The sequence below is a fragment of the Podarcis raffonei genome, chromosome 10, assembly GCF_027172205.1.
Source record: "Podarcis raffonei isolate rPodRaf1 chromosome 10, rPodRaf1.pri, whole genome shotgun sequence".
NCBI classification, from domain to species: Eukaryota; Metazoa; Chordata; class Lepidosauria; order Squamata; family Lacertidae; genus Podarcis; species Podarcis raffonei.
The window spans coordinates 58,052,208-58,071,824 of record NC_070611.1 but is presented as its reverse complement, the minus strand read 5'-3'; the positions used below and the strand labels follow the sequence as shown (position 1 = coordinate 58,071,824).

The following is a 19,617-nucleotide window of genomic DNA, read 5'->3' as shown; positions in this document are numbered from 1 at the left end:
TGAAAAGAGACAAAATATTCTCTAATTCCTTTTCCTTGGATAGATGTATTTGTTTTTCTCTTTTGTATTTTCTTCTGTTGTGATTATGTATGTATTTTAACTTGTATTGAATAAAAAATTATTAAAAAATAAAAAGTTAAAAAAATAAATATTTTTTTAATAAAGTTGTTGTACTAGGCTCCTTCCAGAAGAAGTTCACTCACCCTTTCCCCATAGAGCACAGAGTAGGGAAAAGTACTATTTGAAGATACTCCAACTTCGTAGCATGAAGATAACTCCAGAAGCTGAATGTGGATGTAGAGAAATTACTGCAGCAGTGCTTTTGTACCATCTTCCTGGCATAAAGTAATAGAGAATGCATTGCAATTCTTCCCTACCTACTATCCTAGCTAGCAGAAGCTTTGATGTGTTAAAACAGGCAGTGGGATTGGTTTGTGTATCCAAGTGTGCTCTTGCAACATCTGGAGATGCATCTGGGTTTTCTAAAGTGGCGAATGTTGTGCTGATTTGGGGGCTGATATGAAGTTCCTTTCATTGTGGCCCAATAAGAAAACCATCCAGCAGTTTAAACAAATGGGACATTGGCCAGCAGGGCATTATGGGCTCCTGGATTGCTCTCTCTCGCAGACAGCGAGCAACAAGAGTTGCTGTCAAGATGAACAGTCTTCCCAGACCAGGAAGCGCAGCACGACTTCCTCGCCAACCCGCGTTCTGCTGCAGTAGGAAGGCAAAAGGAATTAAATCTGTCTCAAAAGCTCCAGGAAGACTTAGAGAAAGCCTTGCAAGGAACCTAAAGAGACACACACGTTTAAAAATAGTTACAAATGAAATCACACTGTGCATACACGTTATGTCCGGTAATAGGATAAATAAGCAGAAAAAGAGCAGTTCCTTTGCTCCACTTAATACAACAGAGGAACTGCGCCCCCTAGTGCTTTTTTATGTTACAACAACAAAACACGAATCCTTATTTGCAGTCCACAGACCATCATAACATTTTATGTCAATAAGATTCATAAAAATACACATTAGCACAACTAAAAACACAGAAATATAGCAATACTAAACATTATGTGTGTGTGTGAATCTATAAACTTCAGAAGTGATCTAGTGAGAATGTTCTCAAAAACTTTACTCCTTGCTCTGGGGCTAACTTGTTTTATCCCTGAAGCAGAGTATCATAAAAGACTCAGAAGAGTGGCCTGAATAATAATAAAAACAATAATACCCCATCCATCTGACCAGGTTGCCCCAGCAACTCTGGGCAGATGTATAAAAGGGTGTGTGTGTGTGTGTGTGTAATAAAGGATTGGCTGGAATTATGTTCAGATTAACTTTATGGATAGAGACCTTAGGCAAGGGTTCATTGCAGAAAGGGAGACTGGAGAAGCTCCAGGTTTAGTCTTGGCATCTCCAGTGAACAAGCCCTGAGACACTGGAGCTTCTGCTCCCAGGCAGAGCAGCCAATACTGCGCTGAATGGAAAGTCTGGCTCTGTATAAGGCAGCTTCCTGTGGCGGTAGTTATATTACTTTTCCCTACTTGCATCTTTAAAATGTATGTTGGAAAGTGGTAAGGAAACCACTGAAGACGTAAAAGCTGTGTAATGCTATGCCAGCATGATCCGATATGGTGATCTTCACATTCATATGGTGACGCTCCAGTGTCAAACTCACATATTACCATATTCCAGCATTATAGAAATTAATATATTTGGCCTTCAGTTCTCCACACGTCTTTATGGCTAAGAGTTAGATGCACATGCCCATATCCCAATCACCTAGGGGCAGCTGTCTACGGACATCCACTTGCGCTAATGGCTCAACATATGTTCAGAGCGTGAGCCAATTTATGTTTGAAGTCTTAGCCTTTTCATTTCATGGTAGCTGCCCTGTTCCCCCCTTTCGTCATCTCTATTTCCACCATAAGTACAAATGCATTTCAGGACTTCATCTCATCATATACAAGCATTCTTGGTATCATCTTTCAAGCAAGCGGATTTGGAAGATCTGCAATCGGGGGGAAAGGAAAGCTGGGAATAGGCTCTACGTTTTGGAGGAAATTGGGCAACACTGGCTAGTGCAATCTTTTATTGACTTTGCCATGCAACCTACAGGTTTGATTGCCAGGCACTTGAGAAGGATCACATAAAATAATTTAGACATGAGAACCTGTAGCCCTCCAGATGTTGCTGGACTATAACTTCCATAATCTCTTACCATTGGCCATGCTGGCTGAGACTGATAGGACCTGGAGTCCAACATCTGGAGGGCCACAGGTTCTCTACCCCACCCATCTGACTGGATTGCCCCCCAATATTCCTGTAGGAATAACACAACTGTGTTTTTAATTAATCTAATTAGAACTGTTTCAACTCCAATTTTATTATAAAATTTGAATAAATCGACAAGTATAGCACAGAAGGTACAAAATACAAAGAGACACGGCTAAGGCATGTTCAATTACTGTACAGCATGTTGCTCTTCAGAGATCCTCAAGGTGTTGTTGTGTGTAAGCATGTCCAAATCATTACAATCCAGTTCAAGACAGATGACAATATAGTTTTGATGTTATTATGTTACCGGTGCAGGCAAAGAGCACCTAACACATCACATTTAATATTTGCAGTGCAAACAGTCTCATCTACATTACTCTTGCTTACCGTGTCAGATTTCTAAGGGGGAAAAACCAAAATCCATCTGCCTGCCTGCTGTTTTGCATTCCCAGCTTCTTGCTTACTGTAACTGCTGGCTTTCTTTAAAGAAAGCAACGAGGCGCAAACAGACTTTCCAGCTGCAGTGATTCTTGTTGTGAATTCTGTCTGGAGGTGCACGTTAGCGTTTACACATTAGCAGCACTGTGATATGGCTGTTTTGAGTACCCACACAAAGCCACAAGAGAATGGAGACCAGAAACCTCAAAAGGGATAAGACTTCAGATAGGATCACTTGGAAGGTTATATATTTCCTGCATGGAAAGCACTTCCCTCTAGGAAAAAGTATGGAAACCAAGTGTGAGATATTGGTCAAAGGCAAGCAATTGCTTGTATTAAGACTTGCATTTTGGCTTGCAGAGGTCGTAGGAAATGGAAGCCTTGGTGACAATTACCAAGAGAAATGTTAAATTAATGTCAAGTTTAATGCTATAGCAGGGGACAAATGATGCTGCCTCACAACACTTCAAGCGTTTATCTTGCAGCAGAAGATATTCTGTAAGAAAACCTAAGCGAGACCCACAACTAAAGCAGCACTTGTACAACCCGACTCGAGTCGCATTTCTTTGGAAGCAAATTCTTTGGGGTTCTTAATTTTCTTCCTGCCCTGGCAACACAACAGAGCAGATTTGGAGATTGTGTAGGGCACGCACATACGCGGGAAGTGTGTGGAGTTCCACTGTGTGAGTAAAAGGTGTTCTGCTTGCGCAACTATTTAGCTGAATACTGCCCACAAGTGTGGATGTAACCAAGGGCTTCTCTTCAAACAAACTGTCACCCACCCATTACAGAGTAATTCCTGAGGGACATAGGGAAGTCGCTTCCCTCTTTTTAATAACCACTGACACACATAGTATGAGATCTACTTGAGCTGGTTTCTGGAGATGCCTGAATATTGCATCATTCTTAGAACAGATGAAAACATTCCTGCAAGCTGCAAGAGCAACGTAAAAGTTAGCCAATGACTCCAGCTCAATCTGTGCATAAACTGACATTGAGAAAAGCAGGAAGCCAATTCTAAACCCATGTAAAAAAATAAAAATAAAAATAAAGTAAGAGAGTTTCCTTCCAAACCTCACATTAGGTTTAATGGGTTCCTTAAGTCCTGGAGTATAAAGTTACATCCTAGAGCCACAGTAAGCTCCACGTGGTGTCACAAAATATAGATACGAGAAAGCTGTTGCAACAATGGCCTTTATCTACATGCCACTGGTGTTGGCCGGCGTGTCTCTTATTAGCAGGCTCTGAGCTCATTTTCTAGCCCATAGATCTTTGACTTTAAATTTTTCAATTCCCCTTGAATTTTTTTAGTTCTCCTATTCCCCTGGCGAACTTCCTGCAAAATTGCAAGGTCTTGCTCTGGCCCCGCAGTTGCCGTCACCTAGAGAGGGAAACAAAAACAGATGGATATATAAAGGTTCAGTCAACTTGACCATTATTTTTCAAAAGGTGCATTGGCACCCTAAATGAAGAAGATAATGGACAGGATCAAATGCCTGTATAGTCCCACACAAGCATCTTCCACCTTAGTCTAGCAAAGGAAGAAGAGTCCTTTAAAAAATAGTAGCAACACTGAGTCGGAGAACCATTTTTCCAGCTTCAGCTAGTATGGCAACTACAATGCTTCCCGAAAAAAGCTGGATCTCACCGTGGTAATTTCTGTTCTTGTTATCTCCAGGTTAGACTATTGCAGGGTTAAGTCAACCTGGTATCCTCTAGATCAGGCTTCCTCAAACTCCAGATGTTTTGGAGACTACAATTCCCATCATCCCGGACCACTGGTCCAGCTAGCTAGGGCTCATGGGAGCTGTAGGGCTGAGTTTGAGGAAGCCTGCTCTAGATTGTGGTTTGGCTATCCTGGGGTCTGTTGGCTACTGCTGTCCCTTCCTGCAATTCGTCATTTTCAAAAAACTTATAGGGTTACAAAAATGCTTTCTTGACTGCTTTTGTGGGTCTCCCTGTTGGGTTGCAAAAAGGTTTGTGGCCATCCAAGCCTTCCCCTCACCCCATTTTTCTATCTGTTTTTAAAAACTGGATGGGTCACAACATAAAAATAAAAAATGAGAACACAAAATGCATAATAGAACGAAAGCAAACCAATAATCCCTGTCCCACAAACTCATTAAAAGGCCAGTCAAAACTATAGCAAAAGGGATACCAGATCAATTTTGAACATCTCCATTCACAGCTAGCAGGATTTTTAGTTGTGGGCTAGTGTTTGTTTATTTTTCTTCCTTGTAACAGAACTGAATATTGCACCAGAGGAATTCTCTGTCTGAACATTCAAAATCAATTCTACCTAGGACTCAACTACACAACTGCAAACAAAACGTTTTAAGAGTGTTGTAAAGTGCATTATACAGATGTGACTCTAGATAGCGATAGTGAGCTATGGCAAATTCAATATATTTTTCAAAACGTTTTTTAAAAAAAGGATTTTCACAGTGTTTATTATACGTGTCTAGGATCCACCCTAGTGGATCTCACTCCTGTCCTTCTCCTGGTCATAACAACACTTACTTTGAAAAGCAGTCGCTCTACCTCCTTCAGACTTTGCCGAAGTTGTTTGATGTCTGTCTTAAAGCCTTCCACCTCCATGCAACGCCGTTTCTCCAAGGCCTCATAGCGCTGGGTCATCAGCTGCAGGCGCTTCCCCATCTTTTCTGAGCGTTCCTTTTGAAAGCAAACAGAAGATTACAGATCCCGTGAATAACTCTTGCAATAAAGAGGATGGAGGAGACTATCACAGCATGCCAAAGCGGTTGCTAAGCTTGACAGCAGCAGGGCAAGGCATTACCTTGAAGATCTCTCGTCCTACATCTCCTTCCTCTCGAATCTTAGCCAGCTGCTCTTCCAGGGAAACGCACTGCTCTCGGAACATGTTTGATAGCCGCTGTTCCTGCGTTAATCGCTCCTGTAGCCTCTGTGATTGAGACATATATATATAAACCTTGGCTTATGAAATGCTGTAAAGCCTTATGCAGAACTACTTGCTTCCTAAACAGCACTAAGAAGGCAACTAGATCACCCTGAATAATTAGTGGCTTCTATTATGACAAAGAAGGGCATTAGCAGGACCACCCTGTGCTTGTTTTAAATCTAAGCTGGTTTGAGACACTAATAGTACTTTAGCTCACATGCTCTAGTTGCAACACTTTAGAATTCAACAAGTCAACTTTGCACGGGCAGCAAATGAACAATGGGCACCAAACTGAACTATGTTCGGAGTTGTGTGTATGTTGCCTGGACAATGAACACAGATAACTATTTGTGTGTCTGAGGACTATTCTTAACCCCCTTTCCCCCTCCACTGCACACTAAAACAGACCCATTTTTTTCAGTCTTTCAACAACAGCGGCAAGTGATATGCTATAAAGGAATGAATGAATTACAGAACTACTAATGATAATGAAGGAAAGAGGCACTCTTAACCTGTCAGGAATTATTATTATTATTATTATTATTATTATTATTATTATTATTAATTTATTTATACTCTGCCTTTTTCCCTGATGGTAAGGCAGCTTACAGATAAAAATAAGAACCGCTAACAACATAATATTTTAAAAAAATTAATAGAATTAAAACTAGATACATATATAAAAATTATAAAAACATACCAATAATTACAATGAAAACAGCAGAGGACCAGCCCTTTCATTAAAAGCAATCAGTTCCCAAATGCCTTTTGGAACAAGAAAGTCTTCACCTGCTGGTGGAAAGACAGCAAGGAGAGAGCCAGTCTAGCTTCTTTAGGGAGGGAGTTCCAAAATATGGGAGCAGCCACCAAGAAGGCCCTTTTCTGCATCCTTACCAAGCATATCTGTGGGGGTGGCATGATCAAGAGAAGGGCCTCCCCTGAAGATCTCAAAACCTGGGCAAGTTTGTATGAGGAAATACGTTGTTTCAGACAGCCTGGGCCCAAGATAGGCAGAGCTTTATAGGTCAAAACCAGCACTTTGAACTGTGCCTGGAAACAGACCCAGTCACCAGTGGAACTGCTGTAACAAGGGAGACGTATGTTCCCTATAACCGGCCCCAATCAACAACCTGGATGTAGATCTTATACAAACTTTTACATCACCAAATGAACAGCCTAGATCAGAACAAGGGCTAATCTAATCCACCTTTCTGTTCTCTTAGTGGCCAACCAGATGCCTCTGGGAAGTTCACAATCAGGCCTTGAGCACAATATCTTCCTGTGGTGAGGAAAAAGCTACTCTTGATGCCGTGGAATTAAAAAAGAAGAAATGACTGGCTTTTTTTCTGGCCCACGTAGGACCAGTCTGGATAGCTGGCCTTGGTGAAGATTTGACGTTTTCATCCCCAAAAAGTTTTTGATTTGCGTTTCTACTGAAATGAGGCTGCATTTTAATGTTGTGTTTTTAAGTTGTATTTTAATCAATTGTTTTTATACCTGGTGTTAGCTGCCCTGAGCCCAGTCTTGGCTGGGGAGGGTGTGGTATAAACAAAACATAATAATAATAATAATAATAATAATAATAATAATAATAATAATAATAATAATGGGCTACATCTCAATGTGCCACAGCACCAGGGGATGTTGACATTTCATAGTAATATATGTTTGAAGCTTCAGAAAGCGCTGTAAGGTTATAGCAGTCCCTGTTACCTTAATCTCTGCACAGTACCGTTTACGGCATTCATGCTCTGCTCGTGAAACGTGCTTGGCACCTCTGTCTTGCATTTTCCTCCTGCCAGGAGAAACTCTGCCAATAGAATACCGGTACGGGCTGCTGTCCCACCGCTCTGGGCTGCTTTCCCAGTGTTCCGGGCTGCTGTCCCACTGTTCCGGGCTGCTGTCCCACCGCCCAGGACTGATGCCTTGCTGGCCGCTGTCCTGCCTTCTCCTGATGTCTCCTGAACCTTGGCCACTGTCTCGCTGGCCGCTGTCTTGGCTTCTATTGATGTCCTCCGACACTCGGCCACCGTCCTGCCTTCTCTTGATGTCCTCCCGACCTCGGCCGCTGTCCCGCCGGATCCTGCTCCACTTGGGTGCTCCTTTTCTTTTGTCCAGCTTCCTCAGCAGCATGTCCTTCTCTGCCATCCAGGATTTCTCATTTGCCCGTGCGTCAAACTTCATCTGGAGAAAATCTCTGGTGCTCTCGTGCAGCAAGTTCTGAACTTTGTGGTAACTGGAGAGAGGAATGGCAATGAACCGGTCACCAGTTTCTTCCCCAGCTCTTCCATTATCCCAGTTACAAATCGGGGTGGGGATCAATGGCTTGACAGTGCAATTCACTTTGTCAACGGGCAGCTGTCCCTGGCTTTGGACCCACATGAAACCACTGTGAGGGACCTCAACATAATGAGGCTGTCTTATATTAGAATCTTTGATCCATGCCTTATATTGGAGTCATTTGTTCATCTAGTTCAATACTGTCTATTCTGACTGTCAGAAGCTCATCAGACTTACCATACACAAGTTCCTTTAGTTGGAGATCCGGTTATCTAACTTGGGACCTTTTTTGTATGCAAAGGATGTGCCTTACAACTGAGCTGTGAACCCTCCCTCAAATTAAAGCCAGCACCCAGAGCCATGCTTCTCTTCCATACCTGAGTGGTGACCCAAACCCTGGACCATATTAAAAATATGACGCTCTACTGACAAGAGCTATCTGTATGCATGCATATAATGAGCTCAAGTTCATATCTAAGGAGTAGGACAGTGCAAATGTATGACTGGTTTCTACCGCATGTTATGTTTGCCACTTTATACCTGCTACGAGAGACACAAAGCACCCTGTGACTTCACACAGTATCAAATCAACGCCAATAGGAGGTCCATGCACTGTCTTAATACAGTTGAGCAGCACTTCTGTCCATCACAGTAAGGTTTGTTTTTATTGGTCCCACAATATGCTATGAAGGCACAAGAAGTGACCACCTTGCTGAAGCTAAGTAGGTCTGGGTCTGGTCAGTACCTAGGTGGGCGACTGCCTAAGAACCACACGTACATCACCATTGGTTCCACGATGAAAAAAGGTGGGATAGAAATGTAAGTAAAATACCATGAATAAAATGATTTGTATTCAGACTGAAAGCAAAGACACATTCTTCTTGCACTTACTTCTGAGTAAGCTCCTTGATCTTCTCCTGGTCCCTCTGATGCTGGACCAGAGACTCTTCTATTCGGATCCGTCTGTCCTCCAGCAATGCTTCAGTTTGTTCCTTGGACAGCTTGGCCTGTTCCTCTAGCTGAGCTTGAAGAGCTTCAACCTAAACAAGTACAGAAAAGCGGGTAGAATTTTCTGTTATGTTTTCCTCTGGCAGAACAGCTAACATTGTTCTATACACAAAGAATAACTGGGAGCTGTAATGTTCAGAAGTGTGATTTCCACCTTCTTTGAAACCTGTCCAGAGCAGTTAGATGCTTGAGAATAGCAGGAAAATGGCTTCATACCTTCCTTATGAACTTTCTCGTCATTTCTTTCTTTGTCACAATGGAAGACTTGATGCTGAACTAGATGGACCTTAGAAAGAGCTAGCATGGATATTATTTTTTTTGTTCCTGTTGTGAGACCATTATGGGAGTCATTTGGTAAAAAAAATGCATTTGCAAAGTAATCCGGGTCAGGTTCTTGCAATTGCATTTTTAAAAGACCAAAAAAGGAAAAAAAGAGTAGCATTTGATGTTGGATTTGGTTTTTGTTATTGCTTTTTAACAGGCAACTTTAAGCAGCCTTATTCAGCTATAAAAATAACTCTGAATCTCTAGGTTTTGCACAATAAAAAGCTTCATACCTTCATACCTAAACTGTCAATCTTGGAATATAAAAGCAATACTGAAACCAATTGGAAAGCTAAGAGATTGTAAAATAGATTGGGGCAGTCAAGCACTACAATGAAAGAGAAATAAGGCAGCTAAGTACCCAAATCAATGAACTCTGTTTTTAAGTTCCTTTACTAATTCAATGATCATGCTATTCACTGACTACGATTACTGCAATTGTCATATGACAAACCAGTGATCTGGAGCCATTTACCCAATTTCCCTCCCTTTTCCTCAAATGCACTTGATTCATCACCATATGAATGAGTTGCTAATAGATCAGCTACACTGGTTTACAAGTTCGGGGAGGTGGGGTGGGGGGGGTGTTGTCACAATCAGCCACCCTAAGTAAAGATTTAATTTTTTTGAAGTCCAATGCAAAACAGACAACTCTTCTCTGAATATTGTGGCCTCTCTCTTTTTACTGTTGGCTCTGAGCATTTAAAGCAAAGATCAAAGTTTAATTGAGTGTGATGAGTTCATAAGCAAAGAGAAAGAATAGGGTCTCAAATAAATTTACAGTATTGTTTTAAGATGCCTGAGAGTACATACCTGAAAACAAACACCACAGGAATGCCTTACTGACTGACAACAGGAACAAAAACACGAACACAGGAAGCAGTCTTTTGCATTTAACTCACTGGAAGGTTAGTGTTCTAGAATGGCTTTAAGTATGTTTTAATAATTTGTTTTAAATTGTGCTGTTTTAACAGTCTGATGTTTGCTGCCCTAGGCTCCTATGGGAGGAAGGTTGGGATACAAATTTAATGAATAAAATTAAGCAATGATATACTTCTTGTTGGCTAGCGTTCTAAGATAAGTTAATGGAAGAAAGTTTATGGAAGGAATGTTTCCTCTCCTCTCCTCTCCTCCTGGTGGCACTGTTGGGACAGGACTTTGGAGCAAAGCTCTGGGAGGACCACTTCACGAAATGAACAGGAAGGGCTAAAAGCCCACCTGAGTTGGCTTACCATTTTTTTTTTGCAGTAAGTACAATAGAGTTGGGGGAGGGTCACAGGGTCAAAGGAAATGTTCAGAGCAGTTCTTCCTTTCACCTCCCAAAGGTGTCTCTGTCTCCCTGGGGATGGCCCATCGTACAGGGCAGGGGTAGGCAACCTAAGGCCTAGGGGCCAGATCCGGCCCAACTGCCTTCTCAATCCGGCTCACAGATGGTCCGGGAATCAGTGTTTTTCTACATGAGTAGAATGTATCCTTTTATTTAAAATGCATCTCTGGGTTATTTGTGGGGCCTGCCTGGTGTTTTTACATGAGTAGAATGTGTGCTTTTATTTAAAATGCATCTCTGGGTTATTTGTGGGGCATAGGAATTCGTTCATTTTCTCTCTCCAAAATATAGTCCGGACCACCACATGGTCTGAGGGACGGTGGACCGGCCCACGGCTGAAAAAGGTTGCTGACCCCTGGTACAGGGGATTATCACTGACTTGCTCCCCTGATTTCAATGGATGGCAATGTGCATAAAATCATGCCCATCATTGGCAAAGTTGACTTTTCACGGAAGAACTATTTGGTTTTAGAGATCTAAAAGCAACAGAAGTCCACCCAGGCTGCACAAAGCCACTTACCTGCAATAAGAGTGTTTGCTCATCTTTCTTGTATCTATCCTCATTTTCTGGTTTTTCTCCATTTTCTGCTGGTTTTGTGGCACAGTGTTTTATACCTAGAGCAGAAATAAAAGTTAAATTGGTAAAGAAAAGCTATGTCACTCCTTTATTTAGATGTCCCCCCCACGCCCACAATAGCCTCTCTCTTCAGTCTTTGATGGAGATAATTTTTAGCTTCTCAGTTACCTGCTTTTGAAGTATGCTTGCCACTTCGATCATGTGAATCCCTGCCCTTGATTGGCTTTTGAGGTATAGTGGCCTGCAAGGACAAAAATACTTTATCTTCTGCTCTGCTTTTGAGATAGGCTTCGGAAGCAATACAATGCAAAAAGCCTTAGAGGAAAAGGAATTTTAAAGTAAAACAGGCACATGACTGAATCCCAGAATGCAACATGAACTTGTGGCTCGGTTCTCCCTGCAGCTTCGTTACTCTAGCAGCCCAGTTCCTAGAAGGGCACTTCTACCCATGTTGTGTGTACAGGTCTCATCTAGTTCTGCCACCCAACAGCACCAAATGGGTGGTGCTGGAGTTGGGCTTCAGAATTAGGAGTCAGCTTGCCCCCGATTACCAAGATTGTGTTCTGGGTCCTAAGCGTTGCTCCCTTAGCACTGCAATGTACAGGACTGGGTCTGTATGCACCCATCTGTAGTACTCCATGAAGTCACAAGCGAAGCACAGAACGGCAGCTGAAACAATTACAATCTTGTCTTGTGCTTGTCAGCTTCAAAGTGAACACTGTCAGAGCTTCCTGAATGCATTCAGATGTACAGAATTCAGAGAGGCAGAGAATTAGGTAGAGGGGGATGATATCCATCTGGCCGCAGAAAAGGCTTCTGCTTACAGAACGGAAGTTTTCCCTTTCTCTCCCTTCTGCTCCACAGATGTGCTCTGGAGTGTTGGGGGACAGAAAGGAGAAGGGGTTTTTTTTGGTGTGGGGCGTGTTGCTCAGACAAACACAGAACATTGACTAGGGTTGAGGAGGCCTAAGCCACACCTACTTCCTACAATGTTGCATGCATTTCCTGCTTTTGGAAGACAGGTGGAGCTACAACCCATTGTGCTGTCTTTTCATCCTGGGAGGAATGTGCAAACCATTACTGCCCTGCAGAGTCAGTTTCTTTTTCTGTTAAATGCAAATGATCAGGGTTGTAGCTCTTGCTCTGACCTTATAACCCCCACACTAGTAGCATGTCCTTGTTAGGCCTGAGCATTCCTAAAACCTTTTGCGGAAGTAACCAAGTAAATGTGCTCAGAATCGGGAAACTGGACACCAAGCCCCTTGTTACAAGTGTCTTTCTCATCTTTGTATACTTGCTGGCAAAATCAAAAATGAGCAAACCTCCGGAATAATGGTAGACAGCTGGCTGAAATCATTTGCGTAGACTGTTTTAAGTAGCTGTTTTTGCAGAGATAACAGTTGCTTTTTAAAGACAACCCACTGGAATTTGTAACTATGTAAGGCACTGGATTTAGTGGTATGGGATATAAAGTCCACACACTTTTAATAAATAATAATAATAATAATAGTACCCCACCCAACTGACTGGATTTCCCCAGCCAGCCACTCTGGGCGGCTTTGAGCAGATATAACACAATAATAAAATATTAAACATTAAAACTTCCCTACACACACACACACACACACACACACCAATTACTTCTTAAGACAGTGGTACCTTGGAACTGGAACGTAATCCATTCCGGAAGACCATTCAAGTTCCCAGGCGCGACTTCCGACTGGCCAACAGCTAGGTTTTTGCACATGTAAGACATTAGTGTTCTAGGGAACATTAGAAAATCGGAGCACTTACCGCCAGCTTATTGTTGTTCGGGAGCCAAAACGTTTGAGAACGGAGCCTTTCGAGTTTTGAGGTACCATTGTAATAGCAACAATATTAACTACAGTCATAACCTGGATTGGATCCTGAGTTGCCCTTTTTAGGAAGAACTTTAGTGCAGTGGGGGTTCCTACTGACAGGCTTTCAGCCCCTAGTACCAATTTCTAAACCTTCTGCAGAAGATTTTCACAGTGCACCCGGGGATGTGGGGGAAACTGTCAGAAATGACCTCCCCATGGGAGTATCCCATGAGCAAAATGCATCTTAAGGGAATTAAGGATCCTAATCCCTATTAATCAATTTCAATTTTTAAGATACCTGAAGTGGGTATAGGCAGAATAACTACAGCTATCATTGTTTTATCTTAAATTTTTGCAAAGCAGAAGATTAAGAAATGAATAACAGCATATAAGCAATTTCAGAAAAGGAAAGACCGCAGATCTGTTGAGCTAGATATCTGACAAAGTGGGCTCTGACCAATGGAAACTTTTACAGTATCACAATATACTTATTAGGCTTTGCTTAATGGGTTACTTTGTGAAGGCTATTCCACAGTTAACAGATTTTAGAAGGATAGTTCTGTTAGCCTACTTTTGCTTAGGGATTTAGAGTGCAATCCTTTGCACACTTACCCAGAAGCAGGCTGAACTCAGCAGGGCTTACTTCTGAGAAGACATTCACAGGATTGTGTAGCATGGCATATAGTTATTTCCACTCCAGAAATTTACTCTAGCTATTTCACTATAAATTGCTGCAATTCTTTACGGTTTTGCTGTCACGGTTTACTATTGTTACTTTACATGTCACATCCTACTGTACTTTATTGTCTTAATATGCTTTGTGAACCACCAAAGGCAATGCCTTTAATGTAATTTATATCTCACAGAGGCAACATGGAACAGTTTAGAAAGAACCTGAAATAAAAATGTCTTGTAGGTTAACAGAGGTGCTCTTACCTTGTGAGGTGGTTCTTTGCAGAAATAGGTAACTTCGCCACTGTCTGTTCCCAGTAAAGCCAAAAGATGCTGGATCTTCTTTCTATCCTCCAGCTCTCTGAAATCAGTTTAAAGGACAGTGACTTATTTCTGTTCCCAAAGGCACTAGTGGGTGCACCCCTAAGGCCAACTAGTGGAAGCCCAGGAAACATCCAAGAAGTGGGAATAGATAGCTCCCCTGTCTGTCTGCATACACTGGAGAAATTCTCTTTCCTGTGGAATCTGGCTGCTGAACAAGATCTTACGTTAAGACAGTGTGTAGTGAAAGGCCCCAAGTTTTCCCTATCCTATTTCTTTCTCTCTTCTCACTAATGTTGCATCTGTTCCACAAAGAATTGACAGAGCATATAGTAGCTCCTCCCTACTCAAAATGAGGACTCAGATTGCCAACTGCTCTGCATATTCTAACACAGTAGTTCAGGAAAAAAGAAAGAAATAGTCTCTGAAGCCCTTCCAGCCTGGTGTAACAGGCCAATGGCCCATCTAGTCAAGCACTCTGTTCTCACCATGGTCAACCAGCTGCCTGTGAGAAGCCTGCAAACAGAACCTGAGCACTGTCGCCACCTAGTGCCACATTTGTATATTGCACTTTACAACACACTTAAAAACCTTTTATTTGCAGCTGTATAGCTGAGTCCAGGGTGAAAAACTCTTTTCTATCCACTTTCTCCATGCTATGTGTAACTTTATAAACTTCTAACATGTCACCTCCTATTTGTCTTTTCTCTAAACTAAAAAGTGCCAAATGCTGCAACATTTCCTTGGGTGGGAGTTGCTCCACCTCTTTATCATTTTGCTTGCCCTTTTCCGAGACTCTAGGACAGCAGCAGAGGGGATGGGACAGCAGCACATCTACTTTAGGATAGGCAGCATGCACCACATTCTTCCCTGTAGATCTCTTCATGCGGGAGAGAACAGCAAGTATCTCAATCCCTGTCACTTTAAAAAGAAATGGCACAAACATGCCGCTCCCCTCTGTTCTGCAGGCTGTTTTTTCACTCTTCCCACCTAACAAACCTGATTTTCAGCCTGTCGTTCTCAGCATAAAGGCGCAAGACGTGCTCCCTCTCCTGAAAGAGGAAAACCTGCATGTCACTCAGAGCCTTCTGCAGCTCTGCGATTTCCTCTTCTCGCTGACGCATTTCCCATTGTAATTTGTGCTGCAGGGGGGAAAGGGAAACATATTGTTATTGATCACCTAGCCGTTACAGCAAAGGTAGGGCAGAGACAGGGTTTTTCATTGCTCACGGGGAACCAAATACTGTACTGATGAAATAACCTTTGCTCCAAACCCCCAGATTTCTACTCGCAACTGTTTCATATACCTATTAAATAGTACGAAAGACCAGAACAGAACACTGTGGAACCCAGCAGCACAATTGCTATGAGGCCACATAAGTTTCCCAGTGCTAGTCCTGGTAGTGACCCTGGAAGTAGGAGTGGGACCACGGCAACAAGGCACTATTGTGCCCCACTATTGTGTTACTCCAGGATGATATGATGGTCCACTATTGAAAACTAACATTCTGGGATTCTCCAACACCAGCTCCGCCAGTTCAGTCACAGAAGCTGCTGGGCAGCGGCACTGGCAGGACACCAGCAAAATCCCCATTTTGCCTTTCTGACCCTACATTAGGCACAACCCCTTACATCCCATCTATATTTGATTGATATTAGTTTTCAATAAAATAAGCTACTGGTTTAATAGTTGCCGTATTAGAATTCATTTTATTTAGGATGAGGCTAAGGGTTTGACGGGGACGCGGGTGGCACTGTGGGTAAAAGCCTCAGCGCCTAGGGCTTGCCGATCGAAAGATTGGTGGTTTGAATCCCCGCGGTGGGGTGCGCTCCGGTTGCTCGGTCCCAGCGCCTGCCAACCTAGCAGTTCGAAAGCACCTCTGGGTGCAAGTAGATAAATAGGAACCGCTTACTGGCGGGAAGGTAAACGGCGTTTCTGTGTGCTGCGCTGGCTCGCCAGATGCGGCTTTGTCTCGCTGGCCACGTGACCCGGAAGTGTCTCCGGACAGCGCTGGCCCCCGGCCTCTTAAGTGAGATGGGCGCACAACCCTAGAGTCTGTCAAGACTGGCCCGTACGGGCAAGGGTACCTTTACCTTTACCTTTTAAGGGTTTGACACTCAAACCCAGGTTTATAGTTTTAAAACTGAGCAGCAAAAAGACTTCAGTGCTCAATACTTAAGTTAAAGGGTCCTTCCCAGAGCTATAGATAACTCTGGCAGCTGCTGCCAGGCCCCACTCCATTCACATTTACTCCTCTTTGTATTTTCAAAATGGACCAACACTCGTCACTTGGAATTTCCCAGAAAATCCAAGATGGCAAATACTCTCTTTGCAAACCAAGTAACAAAGCACATCAGCAAACACTAAATCCTAATTCAAAATACTAAACCTGGCTTTGCCAACCACCAGATAAACCGATCCATTCACCCATCTTTTCCCATACCTGCTCATCATGTGATGCTTTATATTTCTCCAGCCTTTGGACCAGTTCCTCATGCTCTTCATCAAAGTCTGCAATCTTCTTTCGGTAGTATTCCAGCAGTTGCCGGGAAGGGCGGAGAAAGGCCAGACGTTCGTTGATTGAAGGAAGAGGAGTACAATCATTCTGGTGAGGTGATGGGAAACTAGGAGATTTGGGGGAGCCGTGGCCGGCAGCTGACCTGAACACCATGATTGAATATAACAAGAACAATTCTATTACAAAGTCATAAAGACTACCAAACCTCAATTCTTGCAGTTAGCAATAACATAAAAACACAGAACGGTTTCACACAGGTCACAAAATCTAGACCTGAATTTAATCTATCCCACCTCCAGTTTCTCAAAAGCTGTGGCAGGCTCCCTTTGGGGAAAATGAAACACCTGGAAATGATTCTGAAACTTTCTTTCCCACTAGACAAAAACTGAGTGGTATTATTGCTCCTTGGGAGAGGACCCTCAGTGATCCATCTTTGAGAAACTCAATTTCCCCTAAAGAAGGTACCTTTTCCCTACCTTTTGTGAAACCTTTTTGGACAAAGGCATGACTAAGCACACCCAAACATCCAAAGGTGTCAAAATTGGCATTGTTCCACATCCAAAATTGGCTCTTCCACTTCACCACACTCATGCATCAGCATATACATGCAGGGAACACCTGAAAGATGCATGGGCATTTCAGGGTATTTGAATTCCCACCTGCTCTTGGGAATTTCCTCACCTTGTCCTCTGTACAGATACTTTCCTTTGTGTTGCTCATTTAAGGAAAAAGGGGGAAATTAGCACAAAGACAAAAATTGGTTGTGTGTGGTCTGCATGTGTGTACACAAGAGTGGTGTACCCACACCCACTTTAGCCTTGGTTATGCCACAGCTTTTGGCCTATGCAGTCCTAAAGGGCTGGCCAACTAGAAATGTGGCCTTTGGACCGACAAAGGTTGGACAACTCTGTCTTAGGGGTAGGTAGGTACCAAGCTACAATACAATGTTCTACCTCTAAGTGTGGAATGGCAGATGGTCTTCAAGAAAAGATATTAATAATATTTAATACAAATGAAGAGGAAATCAAGCAGTCAGATCCTTGACTTACCTTTTGGAGGCAGAGGGTGTTCTTGGAGAGGAAGTCATGTCGCTCACTCCTACCACCTGTAGTAGTGCCAAATATACCTTTTTTACTCTTTGGTAACGGAAGCATAAAGCCAAAGGTTCAGAGAAAGTGTATTAACGGTTCTCTAGTGGCCCATTTTTATTTCCTCACAAACAGATGCATGTGCTCAAAGAAAGTGGTTTGAGAACCAAATTCATGCTAAATCAAGCCATGCTGCAGCCAACAATTTTTCAATCTGATATGGCAAACTATGCACTTGTAACAGGCTTCATACACGATAGTGCACATATAAATGATTTATTACATTTATCCTATCACACAGAGCTAGGAATTTCAACCAAAAGGCCCCTACCTTTCTTCAGGGGCTAATGTATGCTACGCAATGGGAAAGGTAGCAGGGATAGTCAAAACAGGAAGGATGTCATGGGAAGGGGTAGAGAGAAATAAAGTAATATGACTGTCGGACAGGTGGCTTAAATTGTGGCAAGTTGTTATGAGCAGATGCTAGCAAGGCAGGTACCTAGGGCTGGTGAAACCGTTTTACCACCCCACCCCGCTTTTTATCCCTGAAACAGCTGTGAGGTTGAGTGGTCTCAGAGACAGTGACTGGTCCAGGATTACTTTTAGCTAAAAAGGGACTTAAACCCAACTCCCCCCAAGCCCAAATTGCTAGGCAACACAACACGTTGGTTGCCTCCAACCCCACACCCCAAAATAATCTAGGAGGGCTGGCTGTAAACCTGTATATTTGCCTGCTTGGGCATATTTTTGGGGACCCACCTGATTTCTGTGGCTGTAAGATCTTTTACATTGCTTCTGAGTATTGCGTTTTAATGGTTGTAACCCGCTGTAATAGTAATAATAATAGGTGGGGAGCTTTACTCTCCTAGTCATCTGAATTAGACGCCCCCCAACTTAACTTTTAAAGATGAAAATCAAACAGGAGCCCCTTCCTTTCTGTCCTAGCAAAGCACCGTGAACCCGCCCCACGGAGCAAGCAGTTTGCATCGTGTCTCTCTCTGCTCCTGCCCCACTTCGGCCATCCCGCGCCTCCCCGCCGCTCACCCCAAACACACTAACCGCTCTAACACTCCCGTTCGCGCCGCAGCTAGTGCTCCTCTCAACCGACGAACCAAAAAGCCAAGCCGAGGGCCCCTCTGCGCCTACAAGTATTCTCCAATCGTAAGAGCTGTAAGAAACGGAGTCGGAGCTTTTCGCCCAATCCCAGCTCTCTTGCCATCCAGCGATACTTTTAAACTCTCGTTTACAAGGGGAAACGAAGCCCAAACGTGGGAAGAAAGGAAAGCAGCGGCACATGCGATGAGTCAGCGATAGGCTTATAGAGGCATGTTAAAAGTTAATGCAAACCCTTCGCCAAAACGAAAGCAAAGAGGGAATTAATATAAATCAAAGCAAACCGTTTTCTGGTATCTTAAATCCCCATTTAAGTGAGTAATAAATTACTACGTCGTTTATTTCCAGAGAAGTCGCCCTGTTAATCAGTTTGCAGCATCAACTAAGAGCAGGAACCCCCAACCTCCGGCCCTCCAGATGTTTTGGACTACAATTCCCATCATCCCTGACCACTGGTCCTGTTAGCTAGGGATCATGGGAGTTGTAGGCCAAAACATCTGGAGGGCCGCAGGTTGGGGATGCCTGACTAAGAGCCTTGGGATACTTTTAAAAGCACAGCACATTCCTATGTTTACTAAGAGGCAAAAAAATCCATTAACTCTTAGGCGTTATGCAGTGGGATCTACTTCTGAATAAACTTAACTAGGGTTGGTGCCCCGGAAGACAATGACACTGCAAATTTTAATAAGCTTACTCGGCAGAAAGTGGCACTGAGTTTAATGGTATTTATTCCTAGGGAGGTGTGCATAGGATTGCAGCTATCATTGCAATTCTGTGCATATTTACTTGGAAATAAATCCGACTGTGTTCCTTGCTCCAATCCTGTACATGCTTACTTTGGAGTAGATGACTGTTACAGAATCATAGAATTGTAGAGTTGGAAGGGACCCTGAGGATCATCTAGTCCAACCCCCT

At 43.0% G+C, this 19,617-nt stretch overlaps 1 protein-coding gene across 3 annotated transcripts; it reads right to left on the bottom strand.

Moving 5' to 3' along the window:
* Positions 1-2,363: 2,363 nt before the first annotated feature.
* On the bottom strand, positions 2,364-18,900 carry CCDC77 (coiled-coil domain containing 77). Of its 3 annotated transcripts, none has more exons than XM_053407155.1 (12): positions 18,634-18,900; positions 17,551-17,606; positions 16,427-16,643; positions 14,982-15,124; positions 13,926-14,022; positions 11,317-11,389; positions 11,092-11,186; positions 8,804-8,952; positions 7,346-7,868; positions 5,510-5,635; positions 5,233-5,385; positions 2,364-4,093 (listed from the first exon to the last, which is right to left on the bottom strand). In XM_053407155.1, the coding sequence occupies exons 1-12, from the start codon at positions 18,883-18,885 to the stop codon at positions 3,947-3,949; spliced, it is 2,031 nt and encodes a 676-aa protein (XP_053263130.1). In that variant the 5' UTR covers positions 18,886-18,900; the 3' UTR covers positions 2,364-3,946. The 3 variants fall into 3 exon arrangements, with proteins under 3 accessions (XP_053263130.1, XP_053263131.1, XP_053263132.1); XM_053407156.1 differs by having other exon boundaries at positions 18,649-18,900; XM_053407157.1 differs by lacking the exon at positions 18,634-18,900 and adding an exon at positions 18,349-18,627.
* Positions 18,901-19,617: the final 717 nt, after the last annotated feature.

Bases quoted from the DNA above. Each gene is read 5' to 3' on its own strand.
- CCDC77 (XM_053407155.1), bottom strand. From the start codon at position 18,885: ATGTGCCGCTGCTTTCCTTTCTTCCCACGTTTGGGCTTCGTTTCCCCT. The intron at 17,607-18,633 runs GTGAGCGGCGGG...GCACTACTACAG, and splicing joins GAGCGGTTAGTGTGTTTGGG to GTGGTAGGAGTGAGCGACAT. The intron at 4,094-5,232 runs GTAAGTGTTGTT...TTCCCTCTCTAG, and splicing joins TAGAGCGACTGCTTTTCAAA to GTGACGGCAACTGCGGGGCC.